The following is a 23105-nucleotide window of genomic DNA, read 5'->3' on the forward strand; positions in this document are numbered from 1 at the left end:
CATCACCATAAGCTACAATTCAACTCCCCTTTTAAGAGATACAGGCATGCTTGAAGTAGTGCCAGGCACTAACTATATTGGACTCTCTGATGCATGCATTGTGGAAATGAAGAGGCAGCATGAACTTGCCGTTGTCCATGCAGTGCAATTAACATATGCGGGTTAGTCACATATCATGATCTCTGCACCCATTTTCAGGGGTTATCCAATTTAACCCTCGTGTGTTTGCTGTGTCTGCAGCAGCTCAGTTCATAGCATTCTCACCTCTCAGACGGAAGGTTCTGGGTTCAAGTCCTACTCAAGGAGTTGAGCATAAAAATTAATGCTGACACTTCCAACAGTGCAGCTCTGAGGGAGTGCTGCACTGTTGGAGATGCCAGCTTTCAGATGAGACATTAAACCGAGGCCCCGTTTGCCCGGCAAAGAGCAAGTGGGTTATTCCCGCTATCCTGGCCAATATTTATCCCCCAATGATCATCACATAAAACAGATTATCTGGCCATTATCACATTGTCATTTGTGGGAGTTTGTGCAAATTTGCTGCTGCATTTCATACATTACAAAAACTGACTACGCTTCAAAGATACTTCATTGGCTGTAAACCACTTTAAGTCATCCAGTGGTCGTGAAAGGCTCTTTCTTTCCTTCTGTTTTACTGGAGCATTCTAACTGGAGTTGTGTTAGATAGGGTTCCGTAATAAAGCTTTGCTAGAAGTTTATTAAAAATGAGTCTTGTTCTACAAACTCTTAATGTTCATGCATGCTTAAACCAAAGATCATCAGCCTGCTCCATGAAGATTAAAAGATTTCAAGGTGCTGTTTAAACAAAAGCCAGGAGTTTTCATGGTGTCTTTGACAATGTTCTCCTATTACAAATGCTACTTAAAAATCAAGTTCAAAAGCAAAAATACCTGGAAAAACTCAGCAGGTCTGACAGCATCTGCGGAGAGGAACACAGTTAACGTTTTGAGTCTGATTGACTCTTCATCAGAACTAAGGAAAAATAGAAAAGAGGTGAAATATAAGCTGGTTTAAGGGTGTGGGGTGGGGGGGGGGGTGGTGGAACAGGTAGAGCTGGACAGAGGGCCAGTGATAGGTGGAGATTGCCAAAAGATGTCATAGACAAAAGGACAAAGAGGTCTTGGCGGTGGTGATATTAGCTAAGAAATATGCAAAAGGGGACCTTAAGGGTAGAAAGCAAGGTAGAGATAGCCCTAGTGGGGTGGGGTGGGAATTGAAATAGGCTTAAAGATAGAGATAAAACAATGGATGGAAATACATTTAAAAATAATGGAAATAGGTGGGAAAAGAAAAATATAAATAAATTATTGGAAAAAGGGGGATCGGAAAGGGGGTGGGGATGGAGGAGAGAGTACATGATCTAAAGTTGTTAAACTCAATATTCAATCCGGAAGGATGTAGAGTACCTAGTCGGAAGATGAGGTGCTGTTCCTCCAGTTTGCGTTGAGCTTCACTGGAACGTTGCAACAGGCCAAGGACGGACATGTGGGCATGAAAGCAGGGTGGTGTGTTGAAATGGCAAGTGACAGGGAGGTCTGGGTCATGCTTGCGGATAGACCGAAGGTGTTCCGCAAAGCTGTCACCCAGTCTGCGTTTGGTCTCTCCAATGTAGAGGAAACTGCATTGGGAGCGGCGAATGCAGTAGATTAAATTGAGGGAAGTGCAAGTGAAATGCTGCTTCACTTGAAAGGAGTGTTCGGGCCCTTGGACGGTGAGGAGGGGGGGAAGTAAAGGGGCAGGTGTTGTACCTTCTGCGGTTGCATGGGAAGGTGCCATGGGAGGGGGTTGAGGTGTAGGGGGTGATGGGGGAGTGGACCAGGGTGTCCTGGAGGGCACGATCCCTGCGAAATGCTGCCGGGGTGGTGATGGGAAGATGTGTTTGGTGATGGCATCATGCTGGAGTTGGCGGAAATGGCGGAGGATGATCCTTTGAATGCAGAAGCTGGTGGGGCGATAAGTGAGGACAAGGGGTCCCTATCATGTTTCTGGGAGGGAGAGGAAGGTGTGACGGCGAATGCGTGGGAGATGGGCCGGACACGGTTGATGGCCCTGTCAACCACTGTGGGTGGAATACCTCAGTTAAGGAAGAAATTCTAGGTTTCCAGCATCCGCAGTATTTTGCTTTTATCTTAAAAATCAAGTTTACTGGTTGTTGCCAGTTTGTGACACAATGTTGTCACAAAATGGCTGCGTACAAAATCATCACTATTTTAGCAAAAATAATTAATTGCTTGAAGCATTTTGAGCCATATTGACATCAATTTGCAATATAAATGCAAGAATTATTATTGTTATATTAGTGTGTGCTGATATGGGAACTATTAAGTTAGTGGGAAAGTTTATAACTTTACCTCCCAAACTAGAACCATGCCATTCAGTAATGTTTTCTTGGCTACAAACCTGCTCCATGTAGAAGAAGAATATTTTCTGTTTCACATATGAAGCAGGTTGGTTCTTTGTGCACTATACTGTACAATTTCAATTTTTGTTCGATCATACCAAACAAAATCTGCAAGATAGCTCCACATCCACCTCACTCTAAAGCCTCTGCATAGCAAGTCTGCTTGTTTTAAAAGACATCACCATATACCCAAACAGAATGAGAAAACACAGTGAAAATCATGAGACAGAAAAAAGATGTAGCAGAGAGAAGCAAAAAAAAATGCATGAAGGGAATACACTGAAGACTGTCGCCCATGAATGAACTTCTGAATATATCAGCACCAAGGCTAACTGAACAGGTGGAGGCAAGAGAAAGAATAAGGATGTTGTTGTTGTTGCAGAGAGAAGAAAGAGAGACCGATTTTAAATAGAAAGGGCAAAGCAAAAGTTGGGAGAGTTCTTACAGATCCATTTGAGGACCAGAGACCCTGTAAAGTTGAAGATCAAATGAGACAATATTCAGCTGAGACCAGGTGGCAAAGGAAGAGATATAGAGGGAAAATCTACTGTGAGGACAAGGAGCTTCATCTCTGTTCCCACTGGGAATGGGAGAGACGTTGCTGTCAGAGTTTAGTGGGTTCACGTTATTAAAAAGTGTGCATTGTCTGACTCTGTTAACAATAACATGGGACCTTTTAATGTGACCATCGAACCTTATCTGATAGTGTAACAAAAATAAATTGATCTCAGTGTTGGTTTGAAAAGGAATACAATGTATGAAGAAAGTACCTATATTGTGTGATGTCACTTCCAGGGCATGTACAGATATGTACATATACAGCATGGAATACTGCCTGCTGCTGATTTTGCCACCAGTAATTGTAGTTTGCTATTACCACACTCTATGTTGCCAAGCCAGCATTTGGCCTAAATGTTCAGCCGAACCAACCAAATTCAGTTGTGTATTTTTATAACCCCCTTTGCTGCACACGATTCACTGCACACCCGTTGAGTGCGTTTACTGTTTGTCAGGAGTGCAAACTACAGAACATATGAGGCTTTAAGACAGGCCATCTGTTAGTCCTGGATCATTGGAAGATTGTCAAACTAATCTAAAAATAAGCAGATAAAAATACACTGGAAAAAGACAATTAAATGCTTTGTTTTATTATTTGGAAAAGGTGTAAATAAAGTTTGGCTTTGTGTTAGCATGTAATGAAGCGTGCAAATCTTTTTAGCTACATGAGATTCCATTGTTAGTTAATGAGCTGAATATATGCTATTGGGCCAGCAAATTTGATTTGTTAAAAATCAGCTGTCCTGAAAATTTAAGGTACATGTTATTTATATAACACTTGCTTTGACTTTCTTGATGGCCATATCCGTAGCTATACCATTTTTGAGATAATTGGAAAATGGGGGCATGCTTGGGATCAGTGGCAGTACAATATGCTAAGTAATGGCTTAGCACTCATTTTCTAGCACTAGACATTGCTGCACTTAAAAATTGCAGATTTAAACCAGACAGACTACTGAATCAGTGTGAAGAGCACATGAGGGTGGGAGATGTCTTCATTACTACAGATTAACTATGAAACACGTTAAATCTCAACAGCAAAAATTAATTGCCAGCACATATCTTGTTTTGCTAATGCTGAGCTGACTGGACTTAATAGTCACCACACATGTGTTTAGGCAACAATTGAATAAAAGCCACTGAGATGTGTGTGTGTGGGGTGTTGGGGGGGGGTGGTGGGGGGGGTGTGTGGTTGGAGTGCATGGGGTTGGAGGGTGGGGGGGGGGGTAGTGAGATTAGCCTGAAATTCCAGAACTAAAAATGTAATCCTAATCTGATTCTAACAGCATACACATACAATTTTATCTTGTTAGAATTGATCTTAAATGAGTTTTATCTTTTTTCCCCAACAATGAACTCAACTGAGGGACTGGATTTTACTGGCCCCCAGGTGGTATAAACAGAGGCGGAGAGGCTAGTAAAATAGTGGCAAACTGTGTTTGGGCAGAATTTTCTCAGCCACATACTCCAAAACATATCAGTTGCTCCATGGAAGCAAGCAACCAATTTGCATGACTAAAGAACCAGTTAGGACCATTTTACAGATGGCAGGGTGACCCCTGCTCCCCACCACCGTATTTGGAGCCCAGCAGCCACGAGCTTCATGGAGACAGCCTTCCTGAAGCAGCCTTCCTACAACAACCCAGGGGATCCATCAAAGTCAGAAACTTCATGGCCCAAAGTGGGGTCTTGGGGCAAAGAAGACCCCCAGCCCCCCACCTCCCACTCCCAGCAAACCAGCCTCCACCATCTCTGCAGGTGTTTCCCCTCTGTCCCATGGGGCCTACTGACCTCAGCCCTCTAAATTTTAATTTGCAATTAACTGTCTGAAGGCATCCATTTTGAGACATTCTCGTGGTCTCCTGCCTGCCTTAGCAGCGCCCACCTATTCCATTGACATTGCTGAGGCTTCAGAGCTGCCAGCCCTCTGATTGGGCAACATTAGCCTGACATACTTAATTGATGGCATATCCACAGGCAGTCACTTAGGAGGCTGCCTCTGGCAAAATCGCTGAGCTGGTCCCACTGCCGGCAAGCGCAGGCTCGGGATCTGCTTTTTGACCTGTCATTGGGGTCCCAAAGCTTGCAGTAGAATTCAGCTCAAAGTATAGGAATTGGATTCAATGTTAAAATTGGAAACATTACAAAAAAGGGATTTGTAAAAGTACAATGCAACTGTGACTACGGCTGTCATTCAAATTGTCAGGTATTTGAGCCCTGTGCTGGAAAATTCATTGCAAATTAAACATACACATGTACTGAGTTTGGTACTCTGATAAGTTTTTAAGAATGAGGTTGGCAAGAGGAGTTGGGATTCTCTTAATCACTCAAGCTGTTGTTACTGTTACAGCTTTTAAGTTGCATTGTGAGGACTATAAACTTACAAAAATATTTACTCTTGTCTTTAGGTGCACAAAAGGTAAGATTAAATAATATCAGTTTGAGGTGAGATAAATCCAAATAAATCAAACAGCTGATTTAAATTCACTGGTTACATAAATCCTCAGAATAGAATCCTGGCAGTTAGACAGGGATCACGCTTACCTACGCTCTCCTGTGTTGACTCTGCCCCAGACGCCTAGGGCAGAATTTTTAGCTCGGTGTGCGGGCATGCGCCCGAACCGCTAGAGCAGAAAATAGTGCATGATGATGTCGGGCGAGCATCCCAACGTCATCCCGCGCTTGTGCGATATTTGAGTCGGTAGATGCACACAAAAGTCGGAAGCACACTCGCCAACAATTAAGAGGGCAATTAAGCCCATTAAAGTCCCAACTGACTCCAATTTTTCATGGTCCATCTAACCTTACGGTTGGCGGACGGGTGAATCTGCCAGGCAGTCTTTGCATTTTTGATGAAACCTCATCCAAGGGCGAGCTGAGGATTCCATTATTAAGTAAAAAGTAAATAACAATGTTTGGACAGAATTTTCATCATCTGTATGTTCAAGTGACTAATTCTGATGCTTGGAAATTTTTTTCTGGGTTTTAAAATCTCTATTGATTGCTTTTAAATTCTTCAGCTCTCTGAGGCAGCTCTCTGCCTTCAGGGAGCTTTCATTCCACGCTCCTCCGTGCCCGCTCTGACTTCAGCACTCGCCCTCCTCTCGCCCCCACCCCGGCAGCACTGAGCATTTCCGCACACTTTTCACTCTGGCTGGCCATTAATTGGCCAGCCAGCGCAAGATCGCGGTCGGTGGTCCCTGGCCACTCCTGGGCCGGCCAAAGTAAATATCCTGCCCCTAGTTTGTATGGGCATGTGGGCAAGAAGTGCATCTCCAGGGCCTGCCATGTGGGTCATTGCCAGGCTCCTCTCCACTCTCCTGTTTGATAAAAGTTCTTTAAAAAAAACTGTTCCTTTCTTTGGGATTCAAGCTACTTCCCCACCCTGATCACCTTCCCCATTGTCCTTCCTGTGGGGCTCAGTTTTTTGCCAATCTGGAGGTCACAACTGGCTTGCAGTACCACACCAAGCTCTGACTGAGCCAGAACAGTGGACATAGGAAGCCTCTGTCCGTGGCCACACCCGATGGTATTTGCCTACTCAGGGGAAAGTTCCAGACTCCACATGTCAGAAAATCCTGGATAAACCAGGATCTCTTGGCAGCTTAGTTCCTGCCATTTTCCAAAAGGTTTCACTGTTTTGTGCGGCAATTAAGGCACCAGTGGAGCCCACATGATTTGTTAGCCGTTATTATTTCAAGTTTGTCTTGGGCTTTGGGATAGAATTTCTTTGCAAGTTTTCTCAATCTCCTGCCAGAACATCAGTGGTTGATCAGTGCAAATCCTGGAGAAATGGTCTCTATTTTTGCCGCAGTCACCACAGAAATTGTGCCACTTTGTGCTTAATATTCAGTGCGCCAACTGCAGAACATTTAGCTGTTTGGGTATTATCACAATGATGGAATCTTGTGCCCTCTACTGTGGAGGTTTGGTGGCGGGGTTTTGGGAGGGGCGGGGGGATGCATATAATCGGGTGGGAGGAAGATCCCCAGAGGAGATGAGGTCAATGACAGTCCTGGAAACAATAGCTTGATGTTCAATGGTGGGGTCATGGTCCAGGGAGAGGTAGGAGGAAGTGTCTGCGAGTTGACGCTCAGCCTCCACGAGGTAGAGGTCAGTGCGCCAAACAACAACAGCCTCCCACAGCTTCCAACCTGATAGTCGCCCAACCTCGGACGGCCCGCTTCTATCTCCTACCCAAAATCCACAAACAGAACTGCCCCGGTAGACCGATCGTCTCAGCTTGCTCCTGCCCCACAGAACTCATTTCTCGTTATATTGACTCCCTTCTCTCTCCCCTTGTCCAGTCCCTTCCCACCTACATCCGTGATTCCTCTGACACCTTACGTCACATCAACAATTTCCAGTTCCCTCGCCTCAACCGCTTCCTCTTCACCATGGACGTCCAATCCCTCTAGAACCTCCATCCCCCACCAGGATGGTCTGAGTGCCCTTAGCTTCTTCCTCGAACAGAGGCCTGAACAATCCCCATCCACCACTACTCCTCCGTCTGGCTGAACTTGTTCTCACGCTGAACAATTTCTCCTTCGGCTCCTCTCACTTCCTCCAAATAAAAGGTGTGACTATGGGTACCCGCATGGGCCCCAGCTATGCCTGTCTCTTTATGGGGTATGTGGAACATTCCTTGTTCCAGTCCTACTCCGGCCCCCTTCCACAACTCTTTCTCCAGTACATCGATGATTACATCGGTGCTGCTTCATGCTCTCGTCGGGACTTGGAAAAATGTATTAATTTTGCTTCCAATCTCCACCTCACCGTCATTTTCATGTGGTCCATCTCTGACACTTCCCTTCCCTTCCTTGACCTCTCTGTCTCAATCTCTGGTGATAGGCTGTCCACCAATATCCATTACAAACCTACCGACTCCCACAGCTACCTCGACTACAGCTCCTCACACCCCGCTTCCTGTAAGGACTCCATCCCATTCTCTCAGTTCCTTTGCCTCCGTCGCATCTGTTCCGATGATGCCACCTTCAAAAACAGTTCCTCTGATATGTCCTCCTTCTTCCTTAACCGAGGTTTTCCACCCACGGTCGTTGACAGGGCCCTCAACCATGTCCGGCCCATCTCCCGCGCATCCACCCTCACGCCTTCTCCTCCTTCCCAGAAACATGATAGGGTCCCCCTTGACCTCACTTATCACCCCACCAGCCTCCGCATTCAAAGGATCATCCTCCGCCATTTCCACCAACTCCAGCATGATGCCACCACCAAACACATCTTCCCTTCACCCCCCCTATCGGCATTCCGTAGGGATCGTTCCCTCCGGGACACCCTGGTCCACTCCTCCATCACCCCCTACTCCTCAACCCCCTCCTATGGCACCACCCCATGCCCACGCAAAAGATGCAACACCTGCCCCTTCATTTCCTCTCTCCTCACCGTCCAAGGGCCCAAACACTCCTTTCAAGTGAAGCAGCATTTCACTTGCATTTCCCCCAACTTAGTCTACTGCATTCGTTGCTCCCAATGTGGTCTCCTCTACATTGGAGAGACCAAACGTAAACTGGGCGACTGCTTTGCAGAACACCTGTGGTCTGTCCGCAAGAATGACCCAAACCTCCCTGTCGCTTGCCATTTTAACACTCCACCCTGCTCTCTTGCCCACATGTCTGTCCTTGGCTTGCTGCATTGTTCCAATGAAGCCCAACGCAAACTGGAGGAACAACACCTCATCTTCCGACTAGGCACTTTACAGCCTTCCAGACTGAATATTGAATTCAACAACTTTAGGTCTTGAGCTCCCTCCTCCATCCCCCTTTCTGTTTCCCCCTTCCTTTTGTTTTTTCCAATAAATTATATAGATTTTTCTTTTCCTACCTATTTCCATTATTTTAAAATATTTTTAAATCTTTTATGCTCCCCCCACCCCCACTAGAGCTATACCTTGAGTGCCCTACCATCCATTCTTAATTAGCACATTCGTTTAGATAACATCAGCAACTTCAACACCAATGTGTTCTTTTGTTCTGTTGTTTGTGACATCTTTTGATGATCTGCTTCTATTACTGCATGTTTGTCCCTACAACCACACCAACCCCCTCCACTTCTCTCTCTCTCCGCCCACCCAAACCGCCCCCCCACACACACACACTTTAAACCAGCTTATATTTCACCCTTTCTTGGACTCACTCAAGTTCTGTCGAAGGGTCATGAGGACTCGAAACGTCAACTCTTTTCTTCTCCGCCGATGCTGCCAGACCTGCTGAGTTTTTCCAGTTAATTCTGTTTTTGTTTAGCATTACAAGCAAACCCTGGCATGTTTGCTTGTGAATTCTGGGGGGCAGGAGTCAGTTACAGGTTCAAAGGTACAGTGCCTGAGCAAGGGACCTGGCATCAGGAAGGGGGCAGGGCCGCTTAAAGCCATCCCCTGCCTTTACTACTGACCCCCTCTCTTCCCCCCTCCACTTTCCTCCCCCCCTTCCCCTTTCTCGCCGAACCTCGCCCTCTTCCCCTTTTCTCTCCTTTCCTCCCCTTTCACTCCTCTCCCCTCCCCTAACCCCTCCCTCCCCCACTCAACCCCTCCCCCTACCACCCTCCCTCCCGTCCTCCCCACCCCCTCCCTCCCATCCACATCCTATCAGGTGCCTGAGTGGCAGAAGATGCAGCAAGCCGTCCCAAAAAGAGGCAACGCGGGCTCTTGGCTGGCAGAGATCCCATCAACTTCACAATATCCCATCCAATGTCTTAAACAGTGAACAGATTTAAGTATGACAAGGCCAAAAAACTAATTTCTATTGTCTGCTGCTTCAAAGGCATCAATTAATGTATGTTACGATTTGACATTGATAAGTTCATCATCAGATCCCATCCCATAGACTATTCAATTTATTGATCTTCCCTGTGTAATTAGTCAGCAGCCGCTAACAAAAGAAATGTTACTCTGTTTGGGTCCATCTTATGCTGATCTTGCATTGTTCCAAAGAGATGGATTCCAACAAAGGTTTGTTCTTTTTATTGGTATGCAATGTCAGTGGATCACAGTTGTTTTTTTGGCTTTCAAGCTGAATATAGGCGACTCTTCATGGTAAGAGATTGTTCATCACAAATAAGATGTGGTGGGCCATGCATTCTACCATATAAACTAGCCATTTGTTTATTTGTTAGACTGTTAGCTGAAGTTGGGCAGGAGTGGCACAGCTTTTGAAATGAGTGGGGGAATCGCGCAATTGTGTATCTATTTGCAGTCTGGAGTTTTTGTTGGATAATGCCTACAATTGAGGAGTATTAACAATTGTGACATCTGGTGGACACTCAAAATAAGAACGTACTGACAGGTTAACTGTGCAGTCACATGATTATCTGAGACCCAGGCTTACAACAGCCTTCTGAAAGTCTTACGATATTTACATGCTCCAAAATGTGTGCTTATTATCAGCTAAAGTTTTGATTGGATTTCAGTAACTAATAGATATTTTCATAACTGATCTTAACATGATTGTGTAACAGTTATATTGTTTTAGAAAATGAATGGTTTGCAATTTAAGATAAAATAGACCTTTTATTAATCTCCAGTTATATTAGAAAACCAAGCTGTTTGTTATTAAATAGATTTTTTAAATTCATTGTTGGCTGTTTAACATAAATTGCCAACCTGTGAAGGGAAGTAAGCCTGAGCTCCAAAGTGATTTTGTTTTTATTTACATCAACTATTTCTGCCAATAATTACTATAAATGTTTTTCACCTATTTACATTGTAAATTAGTAGGGGAAACAATTTTATTAGACTTTCTGTATGAAGGCTACATGTCATGCCAACTAACACATTGTAGTCGCTAAACTGCTGACAGCCCAACTTCCCATCCTGGCTAGTTGATGATGTAATGTCCCCCTTTCAGGCACCGTTCCACTCTATTTCAAAACACCGCCTCTGTCCTTGTACCAGCCCACCTGCAAACTCTTTTTCTTCTAAAAATGCTTGAATGTGTTGTTACCTGGCTGACCAGTCCAGTACCTGTCTTTCCCATAACTTCTTGTTTGATTCTTGCAATAAAGTTTCCATCCTTCCCACAGCCTAAGCAGAGTCACAAATGACATTCTGTATGGTAGAATACATGGCGCATTATCCTTTTTTGTCCTCCTCACCCTCTGTACAGCCTGCAACACAGTTAAGCACATTATCCTCTCTGCTGCTGTCCAGTTTGGGGAAACTTCCATCTCTTGGTTCGATTCTTGCCTCTCCATCATAGTCAAAGCATCTCTAGTGGTGGCTTCACTTCTCATCTACACATCATCTACCCATTGGGCTGCAAAATTTGGGTTCAAAGCACCAGTAGTTTTGGTGCTACGGGTGCAGCTTTCAAAGAAAAATGGTGTCAGTGCTGCTTCCATTCACATTTGGCAAGGGATGCATAGATCATCTTAATTGAGGGCATTATAAGTATGCACCAGAAATATGCAGAGTAGGAAGGTTGTGATATCAGTATCTAATGTTGAATTGAAGTCAGCGCTGCCATTTTGGAAGTCACCTGTCTCATAGCTAAACATCCCTTCAGCAGCATGAAGGGCCCTCCCCACCAGTGCATTTAAAGGCACCATCACCCAACTTACAAATTAGTTGTTTACCAGCTCAATTTGAGTTTGTGGAAGTACTGGGTGTTTGTTGGAGTTGCCTAAAACTGGTGAAGACTGCAGGGAGTGCTGCTACATGTGGGAGAGGAGTTGGTTGCTAATGCAAAGGCTCTGGGTGCAAAACTTGTTACCAGCCATTTGCGGCACAGCTGTAGTCTTCCTTGGGCTGTAGCATGAGAGGGAGATGGTGCAGAACAGCAAAAAGGAAGGCAAGCTGCCAGCAGGGGGAGGATGGAGAGAAGGGTTCTCAACAGGAGACCTTGTCCACTAGAGTCTTCCAGGAGCATTTCCCTTACCTCCAGCTTAGGCAGTAGCAGTGTGTTCCACCATTTGTGATTCACTAAAGAGCTGCCAAAAGAACCCTTGTTGCTCTTTAGAAGTGGGCCTGCAGCCTCAGGGATGTGCGAGGACAGCATTGCCAGTGGCGGTGAAGCTGACCGTGGTTTCAACACCTATGCACCAGGGTCCATCCAGGTTGGAACAGGTGATATCTAACATCTCCCATTTCACTGTCCATTGTTGCGTCAGAGAGATGATAGAGACTCTGGATGTCAGGGGAAGGGATTTCAATGTGTTCTCTCTGAGTAGAGAGAAGCAGCCACAGTGTTCCCGTGGCTTTGCCAGGATCGCAGGGCTTCCCTCTGATTCGGGGTGCCATCAGCTGCACACATGTGACTTCCCAGGTGCAGTCTCTTAATCATGGGATGTACCAAAGCCGCAACCACACACTGTACAGCTTGCTAGTAAATGCCTGGTAGCCTGGCAGCAGCCATGATGCTTTCATCTTGAATTAGTTCACTGTTCCAGCAATCTTTCAGCCACTCCCCAACCCTAGGCAACAAGGATAGACATGGCTGATGACTCCCCACCACAACCCAACCACGCATGGCCAATACTCATAGAATGAGAACCGTACTGCCACAAGAAACATCATTGAACAGACAATGCTGTCCTCCCACAAGTGGACAGCAGCTTCATACTCTATAGGAGCCCTCCTGAACACGCTGGAGAGGGTATGGGCGCATTCTTCAGAGTGACTCCCGACATATAGATCCCACCCGTATGCTACCCTCACGTACTTTGTCAATATATGAGCTGGTGGCTAGAAATGACAGATGGAGTGACAATGATTCATCATCTTCAGTCTCTAGCCCTTCAGACTCCCGCAGCACCCCCTTGTCAGTCAGAAGTTCTTGGGTATCCTGTGCACCTCCTACACCAAAGCACACTTGTGCAGCATCTGAGAAGCTTGGGGCACACTCTCTGATGGGTTGCGATATTTGTGTGGCGGCTTATTGGTCTTCAACATTCCTTTACCTGCTTCCAGCACCTGCTGCAGCCAGTGTTCACCTCCTCTTAAGAGCTTTTAACACTCAACTTTACGTTACAGCACCTCTTTCAACATGTCCACTTTCTCTATAATGTCAGACTATGTGTCTGACTTCCAGTCTTAGATGAGCCACATGTTCTCCAGCTGTACATTACCAAGAGCAGAACTACCTATTCTACCTCCCTTCTTGGCCACACTCTCAGGCTCAGCCAGGCAGTTCAGAACTTTGGCACCCTATTCATTCCTGACCTGATCGTCCAAACTCATTTCCTCTCAGTAATAAAGACCATGTTTCTTCGGCCTCATTAAATTGCCCACCTCCACAACCCATCTGCTGCTGAAACTCTCATTCATAGAAAGGAAGACTTGCATTTATATGGAACTTACGCAATTTCAGAATACATTCTACCTCCATGGAGTTATTTTGGTGTGTGATCACTGTCGCAACAGAGAAACCACAACAGCCAATTTGCACATAACACAAACAGAAATTAGATAAGAACCAGAAAACCTGCTGTATTGATGTTGGTTGAGAAATGAATAATGATCAGGACACCAGGAAGAACTTCCCTGTTTGGCTTTACAGTAGTGTCATGCAATCTTTGACAATGCTGATGGGGCAGACAGGGCCTCAGATTAACATCTCATCAGAAAGACGGCAACTCTTGACAGTGCAGCACTCCCTCACAACTGCAGTAATGTATCAGTGGAATTATGTGCACAACTTTCTGCCTCAGAGGCGAGAGTGCACCCACTGAACCACAGCTCTTCATGAGTTTGAGCCCCCTTTCCCCCCTGCTCCCCTCCAAACTTAAGTATTCCAAAGCTTTGCTGTCTGGCTTCCTATCCTTCATAAACTTCAGCTCACCTAAAATTCTGCAGCCCATTGCCCAAACCGCAGCAAGTCCCACCCACTCACCATCTCTCTGATCAGCATTGACATCTCAGTCCCCTAATGCTTCCAATGTAAAATTTTCACCCCTGTGTTCAAATCCCTTAATTGCCTCACCAAACCCCCCTGCCAACCCTCCTGTGCCGCCACCCTAGCACCATCCTCAGCACCTATCTCCATAACCTTCTTCAGACCTACAAGGCCCAAAGAGCCCTGTTCTTCCAAATGGCCTGTTGTGCATCCCCCCACTCCCCCAAAACCATTTTGGCCCTAAGCTCTGGAATTTCCTCCCTAAACCTCTATGCTCTCCACCTCTCTGATCCTTTAAGATTCTCGATAAAACATAACTCTTTCGCCAAGCTTTTAGTCACCACTACTAATAGCTTAGTCTCTGGCTCAATGTCAATCTTTGTCTTATTATGCCTGCTGTAAAGTGTCTTTGGCTGCTGTCCTACGTTAAAAGCGTTGTTTAAATGCAAGTCGTTTTTGCTAAAATAAGCAAAGGCTAGAATGTTGGGCCATATAACCTCTCCATTATGAGATGTATCTATTATTCTTAACAGAACAAAGGTTTCATAATAATTCAGGTAGCGTACCTTATTTAATGCACAATGCACTGACCTGAAAAAAGATGAAGGATTGAAAAAGGTTCTGAAGTGATTAGAGAGGGAAAGGTAATGTTGTGAAAACAATTGCCATACCATTGAATTTGGTTGCTTTGAAATGTCAGTATTCCTCTCTTCTAAATCTACATTGGATATGCTTAAAGCGCTTTAAATATTTTTGTATTGCTGTGAATATGAACAAAATATTAAACTGCAAATCATTGTTTTTCATCACTACTGTTCTCCAAAAGTGAATTTCCTGCCCAAACAAAACAAATGTCTTATATTGAGTTAATGTAGTTACTTTTTCAAAAGAAAAATAGGATTAATCACGGGAATAACCCCTTAATTTACCAATGGTGAAAAGTGCAGTAGGTCACATTATCATATCATTTGCATGTGGCACAGGTCCAGCTCTGCACTGCAGAAACTGACAAAAACACCAATTTCTGGCACAAGAACATCTACACACAGCTGGTACCAAAATTACACCATTTCCCAGATAACAATAAATTATTATTTTAAAGGGGGAATGCATTCACCTAAATTTTTAATAATCCTCAGTGTTATAAAGGGAGATGTCTGTATTATTACCAGTGTCCTTCAGCCACCCTTGTTGAACAGTAAGTTAACGACAATCTGGGAGCAGACATTTTGTATGGAACCCATCTTTATGTGATGCCATTAAGATCTGCCCCTGTGACATCATGAATGGACAAATAGGCTTCAGCCACTGTTTCTATTCTGAAATGGGATGTCAAGTGGTTACGTAGTGGCTTCCTGTACAGGATGTATATTCCCAGGTTGCCCTAATTAACAGTTCTGTTTGTGGGACTTTGCTGTGTGCAAATTGGCTGCCGCATTTCCCTATAGCAGTAATGGTGTTTTAAAAGTGCCTGACTGTAAATTGCTTAGGAATGTCCTGAGGGCCTGAAAAGTGCAATATAAAATTGCAAGATGATTCTAACTCTAGATTGAAGTAATTTGTTTCCACCAGTAAGAAAGCTTCACTGAACAGAAACTATAATTATTACACTTCTTTTCATTTAAAATATTTTCTTTACCATTCTGTGCATTATTTCCTAACCAAAAGAGTGGGCAAACTACCTATTCCCAAGGTGTTAATGGTGCTCATTCTCTGACTTTTCTTTCCTATCTCTGGAGAAGTGCAAAAAAGAGGCGTTTTCCAGAGGCTTAGCCAAGATTGAAAACTCTGTGGCCCAAATTTTTGCCCCCAAGTCACGGCGCAGAATCAGGAAATTTCCAAACCTAACTTGGGAGAAACTGCCCCGGATTTTCGCTCCTAAGATGTGGTATGTACTGGAGTCGGGCCCACCCTCTACCAGAAACAACACAGTTGCTGACTGCCAAGGCGGGCTGTTTAAAAGACCTCACTCAGTGCTCGTCCCAGTTGTAATAAAAACTGTAAGGGCCTCTAGCTTGCTCCCCTCCATCCCCTCAATCCTGCACACACTCCCCATGCCCACCCATGCTGACACATGCCCATCACCTGCTCCCTGACCCTCCATACCAACTCTACCCACTCTACCCATTCCCAACAGCTCCTTTAACCCCCATTTCAATTCAGTGCCAATGCACGTCATCCTATTACCTCCCCTCTCATCCCCATAGCCCTAATGCAACAGTGCCAACTCATGACACCCTGATCATCCTCATGGCCCCTTACAACCCTATACCAACTTAGTGCCAACTGATAACCCCCCCCCGACCCACCACCTTTGTCCTTATGCTTGCACCCTTCTCCATGTCAATTCACCCTGTATCCACTATCGGCAGACTTCAGGAACCATGCTGAGATGAAATAAAATAAAGTTTTAAGTATCTGATTTCCTATGTTCCTATTTATTATGGACTTCACTTCCTAAAAAAATACTCTTGTTGATAAACGCACATTCAATACATTTAACTCCCTTCAACTACTCAATCTCTAATAAAAACAAACAGTTGTATTCATAGCTACACATCAAAGACCCCTAATCCTTTTATAACCTCTTAGAGCTGTCAAACAATGAATTTATACCATCACCACCGCCCCCCACCCCTCCTGGGATTATAGGTTGTGGAAGCAGCCAAGCAGTACTAATACTATAATGAATATGCCTCAAGTTTTGTCAACAGAAAGCTATTGAAATTGCAACTTTTTTTTAACTGAAAGACATGGCAGCCTTTTTTTTCCAGATTTAAAGAGAGGATTTAAATGACTTGACAGCTTGCCAGTCCCACAGACCTTATCTACCTTATATGCCTACTCATGTCTACTTTTATAAATCCCCAAAGGGTACCTAACCACTCCAAAGAACTCTGATAGGTTTAGGCCTTTTCCTCAAATCCTTAAATCCCACGAGTCATGTTTCAGAAACCTCGGTAACAAAAATTGCTTCTGAGTGAAGATAGCTGCACTTTTAAATGTGCCGCTACCTCTATGAACTGCGGAGGTACAAAATACGTCCCACCCCCGTTACTCCCTGGCGAAAATGGTGGGTGCTGGCTATGGGCATAGGACTTCCAGATTCAGGGCTCTGGTTCCATTTTGGCTAAGGATCCCTTTCATCTCTGCAGAAATTCGGGCCTGTGTGTGGAATTGCAGACCATGGATCGAATCCTCCACCATCGTGAGTTTGGTGGTGAGGGGCATTCAGTCAGGCAGGAGAGTGGTAGATGGGGATCCCACCTCCACCCTAAGTCCGTAGTGGGAAGGCCCATGGTCAGCCTTCCCATCCCACCACCAATTGAGACCCTTCAGTGGGCAATTACTGCCCACTTAAGGGTCTGACCCCGACTTTGCTCGTATTAAACCAGTGTTGGAAAGAGGGCTCACTATGTGGGCCGCATGCCAAGTAAACCTGTGTCGGGCCGCTAGTGGCTTCCCAGGAGTGGGGGTGGGGAGATGCGGGGGTCGTGGCAGTGGTGGAACTCTCGTTCAAAGGCTCTCAGTGCCTGATTGAGGGACCTGGCATCAGGAAGTGGGGGGCCTGCTCTGTGCACTCCCTGCCCTTGCTGCCAACCACCCTCCCTCGTGATCCCCATTCGATAACATCCCTCCCACCATCACTCACCTATGGCCATGGATCCAATGATGATATTAGGCTTCAGGTGGGTGTCGTACTGACTGCAGCCGCCACCTCCCTGGTGGTGCTCCTGTTTCATAGAGCTGCTGGCCCCTCATGGGGTGGGACTTCTACCCCCAACGTCCTTGATCCTAGAAGAATGCCCACCTCTGGACTGTCAAGTGCCAGAATGGCATAATTATGGCAGCGGGTCCTCCCCATAAGCAGTGATGCTGGGCTCTCACTGGCTCTGCAGTCAGTGGCCCAGACCCCTGTCGCCTTCTCAAGATTCCATCCCATGAGTCTCTTTCCTGCTATTCTATTAGGACATTGTGTGCTATGGCCCTGTGTGCTATGGCAGTTCTGAGTTCATACTGCTAATATGATAAAAGCATTGAATAACATTCACGTCTCATTGATTTTAAACGTACAACTCAGATCAAAACCAGGCAAATCCAACTTTTAACAGTTGACATTAAAGACTGGTAGAATTTACAAACGGAATTCTGGTGCTGGTTGTCATCTGAAGCAACTTGTCATTAATTATATGGCATAGTGTCACCAGGTTGACAGTAACTTTGAGCATTTAAATGGCTTTTCATTGTGGCCTTCAAAGACTGATGTAACCTGTCATCACTTCAAGGAGCTATCTTGAGAATTTTGATCCAAAATAGCATTTATCTTTTGTAAGATAGGCTTTTTCAGATGGCTGGTCCCACTGGGTACTGCGTTTGTCCAATGTCAGGTACTGGGACAGATGTGGTAGTGATGAGGCTTGCACATCTGTCTCTATACAATACACTACCAGGAAAACCAGGTCAGGCAGCAGGAGAAGAGAGTGCACAGCTGCAGTTCCCCAAACTGGCTCACTTCCAAGATGGTGGGTTTGCCATGGGGACAAGCAGAAATCTAATAGTCTCTGTAGATCTTTTTTTTCTGAAAAGTAAAGTTTATGACAACTGCTGTTTCTTTTTGTATGTTGTTACCAGTACAAATGCTGGATTATTATCATGTTGAATTCTTGTTTGATACAGACAGTTATTTTAATTGCTATAATTATCATGTTTGAAAAGAACAAATTGAAGTAAGAGTGCTCAGCACCAATATCTGTTTCACACCACCTGAGTGTTTATAGTAGGCTGATGAAAGTGGCTATTAAAACTAGGTTGGCATAGAAAGTTTTACTTTTTTGCCTTTAACAGCATTATTGTGAGCTTTTTTTTGCCCTTTATACTTTTATGTATCAAACAAAAGTTAGAAATCTATATTTTGCCTCATATACAAGCATATGAATTAGGAGCAGGAATAGGCCATTCGGCCCCTCAAACCTGCTCCATCCATCAATAAGGTCATGGTTGGTCTGATTGTGGCCTCAACTCAATGTTCCACCAACCCCCAATATAAGATATAGTGAAAAAAACAGATGTCAGATGCATTTGAATTGGTACAAGACCCTGAGATCTATTTGACACTGTGAAATAAGCAGAACAAACATGGATGCAAGTATATTAACTTGGTTTGACTTTTTGTAACTACTTCCCTCAAATTTTGTGTTTGCCCCATTATCTTATTAGCTGCTTGTGTAGGAGATATTCCATTCTTAAAAAATAAAAAGTAGAAAATGTTAAATCTCTATAACAGTGTGTAAATACAGTATAAGTATACTTTATTCCCCTTTCATTTTCATGGGAAATTCCTGCATAACAATAGCAATAGAAATAGCAAGTGAGGTAAGCCAAGGAAAAATGTGAGTTGAAGAAGGTACTCCAGGTGGCAATAAGCCGCACACGAAAAGTGTTCGTCACTGGAGTCCATAACGCTCATTTTCTTTCACAATGTCTGAAGTGGTGTGGTTTTGAAATCAGGAGCTGAAGTGGATTTTCACCAGTTTTGAAGTTCAAAATTCCACTGGTTTTGCATGCGAAATAGGCATGATCTTGATTTAAATCCAGAATAAATGTTTGCTAGTGGGTGCTTGAGCTTATGACAGCTGACTTGCATTTAATGTACAAGCATAGATAAACCTTTCACATCGTCTGGATAAACAGCTCCTGTTCTTATTTACCTTATATGGAAAGATTGTGGCCTGGAGTTTCATCTTTGTGCATAATTGGTGATCCGGGCACAAATTATAGCAAAAATTATGCTGGTTTTGAGAAGTGTTTCTTCTCTCTCATATTTCTACTCAAAGTCATTTGCATACTGCCAAACATAAAATTTGTGAGAACTAGTGCAACCAGGCTGCATTTCAGAACATAATTCTTTTTCCAGACAAAACTTGCTTTAAAGTATATTTGTTGATGATATTTAAGACTGTGGTAACTTGGTGCATTTTGATTAATACAGCTGAAAATGGATTTATCACAAAATGCTATTTTAATAAGAATGTCCAATCCACAGTCTATGTATGTAACCTGATTTTAAATAATGGAAAATGGCTTTAAGAAGTTGTACAGAATCATTTGCTAGTTTCATTGACATTTAGTAGTCAGTTTGTAGTAATTTTTTTTTAAAACTTCAAAAGCTTTTAGAACATGTTATGTCCTTGTGCCTAAAAAAGAAGCTTAATTTTAAGAGTCTCCTTGAAGGCCTGCAAATGGGCACAGTTAGTGGAAGTTCGCATTGGTGCTTAATTCGATCTGGGTACATGGGAGTTTTGTGGGCAGGGACAGCTACTAGCTTGATGGCTTTTAAACCAGTGCAAAAGAGGTGGAAACGTGATTTTGCTGGACGTCATTTGCACTTAAAACTACAATCTTTTGTGGTAATTAGGCCAATTTCGGGCTAATTGTACTGAAAAGGCTGCGCTACTTAGCGGAAACTCCAGATAATCATGTAAATAATCCCGACCTTTGATATAATCCTTTAATCACTTCTAATCAAAATTTCAATATATCTACAATTGTCATTCTAATGCTCACCTTACTGGATCAACATAATATATTTCTGTAATGCCAATATTCAATAATTATTTTTATTCTGTTCACTCTATATAAGACTGTTTAATAAGAGAGACTAATCCTGCACAATAACTAAAAAAAAATACTGATTTTATAATTTTATTTTTCAATATTTACTATCATCACTGAGCAGTAAAATTAATTACATAAAATTAATTCCAAAACTTAATTTTAAAAAGGTGCCATTTATAAGAGCTAGATAGCAAAACATAGGGGTACAAAATTGAACATTTACACTGGTCAGCCTCTTAATATCCTTTTCTTATTGACACTTGAAAGTTAGATTGAGCCCAAAACATGACTTCCATTTGACAATATAAATCTTGTGAATTATGAATGTCAAACCAGTGCTGTTTTTAAGTAAAGCCGCCTCAGGAGTAGGTCTCCTGCCAATATTAATTCTCTCACACAAAAGCAGTTTAAACTGTAGGTTGATTTTGCATAGAACCGTTTGTCCCTTCAACTTATACTTTTTCAGTTGGACTTTATATGTGTATTCTTGCATCCTTGAACAATGATACATTGTATTTAATTGTCTATGTAAGCAACTTGATGTAAGGAATCAGTATTAATGGAGGAATCCATTACACCTAGTGTCATTAATTTGAGGTAAAAGAAGAAAGCACTGGAAAAATTCAGCAGGCCTGGTAGCATCAGTGGAGAGAGAAACAGAGTTAACATTTTGAGTCCAATATGACTCTTTGGAACCTTTGAATGCAATTCCGAGGACAAGTTATATGGACTCGAAACATTAACTCTGTTTCTGCCTCCACAGATGCTGCCAGACCTGCTGAGATTTTGTAGCATTTTAGCTTTTATTTCATATCTCCAGCATCTACTGTATTTTGTTTTTATTTTAGTCATCAGTTTGAGTCCCGACACCAGATTATATTACTGGGGCGTATTATGACTGCACACAGTGAAATTAGGTTTTTTTTAGCCAGTGCTTTTATCTGAATAAATTAATATTTGTAAAGATGGGATTGGAGACTGTTGACCTCCTTTAAAAATGCATGTTGTTGACTGTATAGAAGCTAGAAATGCATTTGTATGTTGATTTTATTGTGAAAAATCACATAGAATTGAAAAGAATTGGAATTTTTGATTCTTAAACTGGAAAAGATATTTAAACAGAGGAAAGCTGACCAGAAAAAAAAACACAGGTATTGTGCTTCCCTCTTCTGGTAGAGAAGCAGAATTCGCTGAATATTAACAAAAAGCTTTATTTTAAAGGAAACAACAGGGAATGAGTTATTCTTCCATTTGGATATTTGGAACAATAATTTGATAAATGACTCCATATCTGTCGACCTAATCTCTACATGACAATCAACTTGATGCACAATTGAATCAAAAGTATCAATGTATATCTTCACCGTAGATTCAAACAAATGAATCATTTGCATTAAATGTATATTAAATCTCAAATTTCATCACACGTATTGTTTTCAGGGTTTCAGCAGTGCTAAAGCTCCAGCAATTGTATTATCTTGCAGTCCTGTCAAATATAAGATCATTATTATCGCATATAACATTAATTGTTATGTATATTATGCTCATATAACACAACAGAGGTATTTGTCAGACCCAACTGGGCTTCCCTTATAAAGAAATATTATTGAGTACAATCTTGCACTTGTTCAACTGAAAATGAAAATGAACCTAGTGCAGCTAACAATTACTGGTGTTTCTACGCATAAAGCTAAATTGTACAAGTTTTTACATTATCTGCAGTGAGCCCTGGGTGGATATGGACACGTGTTATTTATCCCTTATGGGTTTTTTTGTCTTTCCAGAACCACATGATGAGTCAGCACGCACAGTAAGGTGTCAGCACTGCGAGACATATTCTCTGCAGAAGACTCGACAGAGACACAGTGGGAGAGAACTTTTGAACATTACATCCAATCAAAGTGTCATTTGAAACCCAGATGTAAAACTAATGATTTGGCCATGAGGCACTGCTATTATAAGCAGTTTGAAATGAATATTAATGTAACAGATTAAAAGTATTCTATGCTCAGTATTTTTCTGTCCTGCTTTTAACTAGTGAGTTCACAGCTTTTGCTTCTAATCAGGGTTATAGTGTGTTAGAAACATCAGCTTTGTTGCTGTTGTCCTTTGTTGCTTAATGTAGTAAGCTAATAGGTGTCAAGGTAACTAGATGTATTTTGTTAATACTTGCTTTTAAATGCAGAATTAGCCATTTGTGACAACTGTGATGCGCTAGCTTGCCATTGTCAGAATATTTTTTTTCTTTTTGTCAAAGAAGAATGTTTTAATTGAATTGACCAGTTCACAGTAGAATGAAAAACTATGTAAAGAAAAACAATGATTACAGTGCAACTGGATGGTGTTTGCTTATAAAATGTGATTTACCTGATTGCAATAACTAGGACAGTATAATAAAGGGAAACCACGCACTTAATTTCTCCTTCTATTTGTGTGAATGTATGTGTTGGTTATTATTCTCTGCCTACCGGAAGGTCTTAACCACTTTGGAATGTATTAAATCACCAACACACACAACGCAAATTTTCAGTTTTACACAGTAGCATGATATTATAGTAGGCATGCAGAGACTACACAGTCATGATTAACTGTAAAATTTTGAGCCATTTTGGTGTTTGACAGCACTCTGCATGTCATGGAGGACATAAACTCCTTGCAAACTTTCA

At 43.0% G+C, this 23105-nt stretch overlaps 1 protein-coding gene across 4 annotated transcripts in view; it reads left to right on the top strand.

Moving 5' to 3' along the window:
- Positions 1-22855, top strand: part of znf423 (zinc finger protein 423) — a 369797-nt gene extending 346942 nt beyond the window's left edge. For all 4 annotated transcript variants that reach the window (XM_041191829.1, XM_041191830.1, XM_041191831.1 and 1 more), the window contains one exon: positions 22224-22855. In XM_041191829.1, coding sequence (XP_041047763.1) covers positions 22224-22253 — 30 coding nt within the window. In that variant the 3' untranslated portion in view covers positions 22254-22855. The remainder of the gene's footprint in view (positions 1-22223) is intronic.
- Positions 22856-23105: the final 250 nt, after the last annotated feature.

This window comes from Carcharodon carcharias, chromosome 7 (genome assembly GCF_017639515.1).
Source record: "Carcharodon carcharias isolate sCarCar2 chromosome 7, sCarCar2.pri, whole genome shotgun sequence".
Lineage (NCBI taxonomy): Eukaryota > Metazoa > Chordata > Chondrichthyes > Lamniformes > Lamnidae > Carcharodon > Carcharodon carcharias.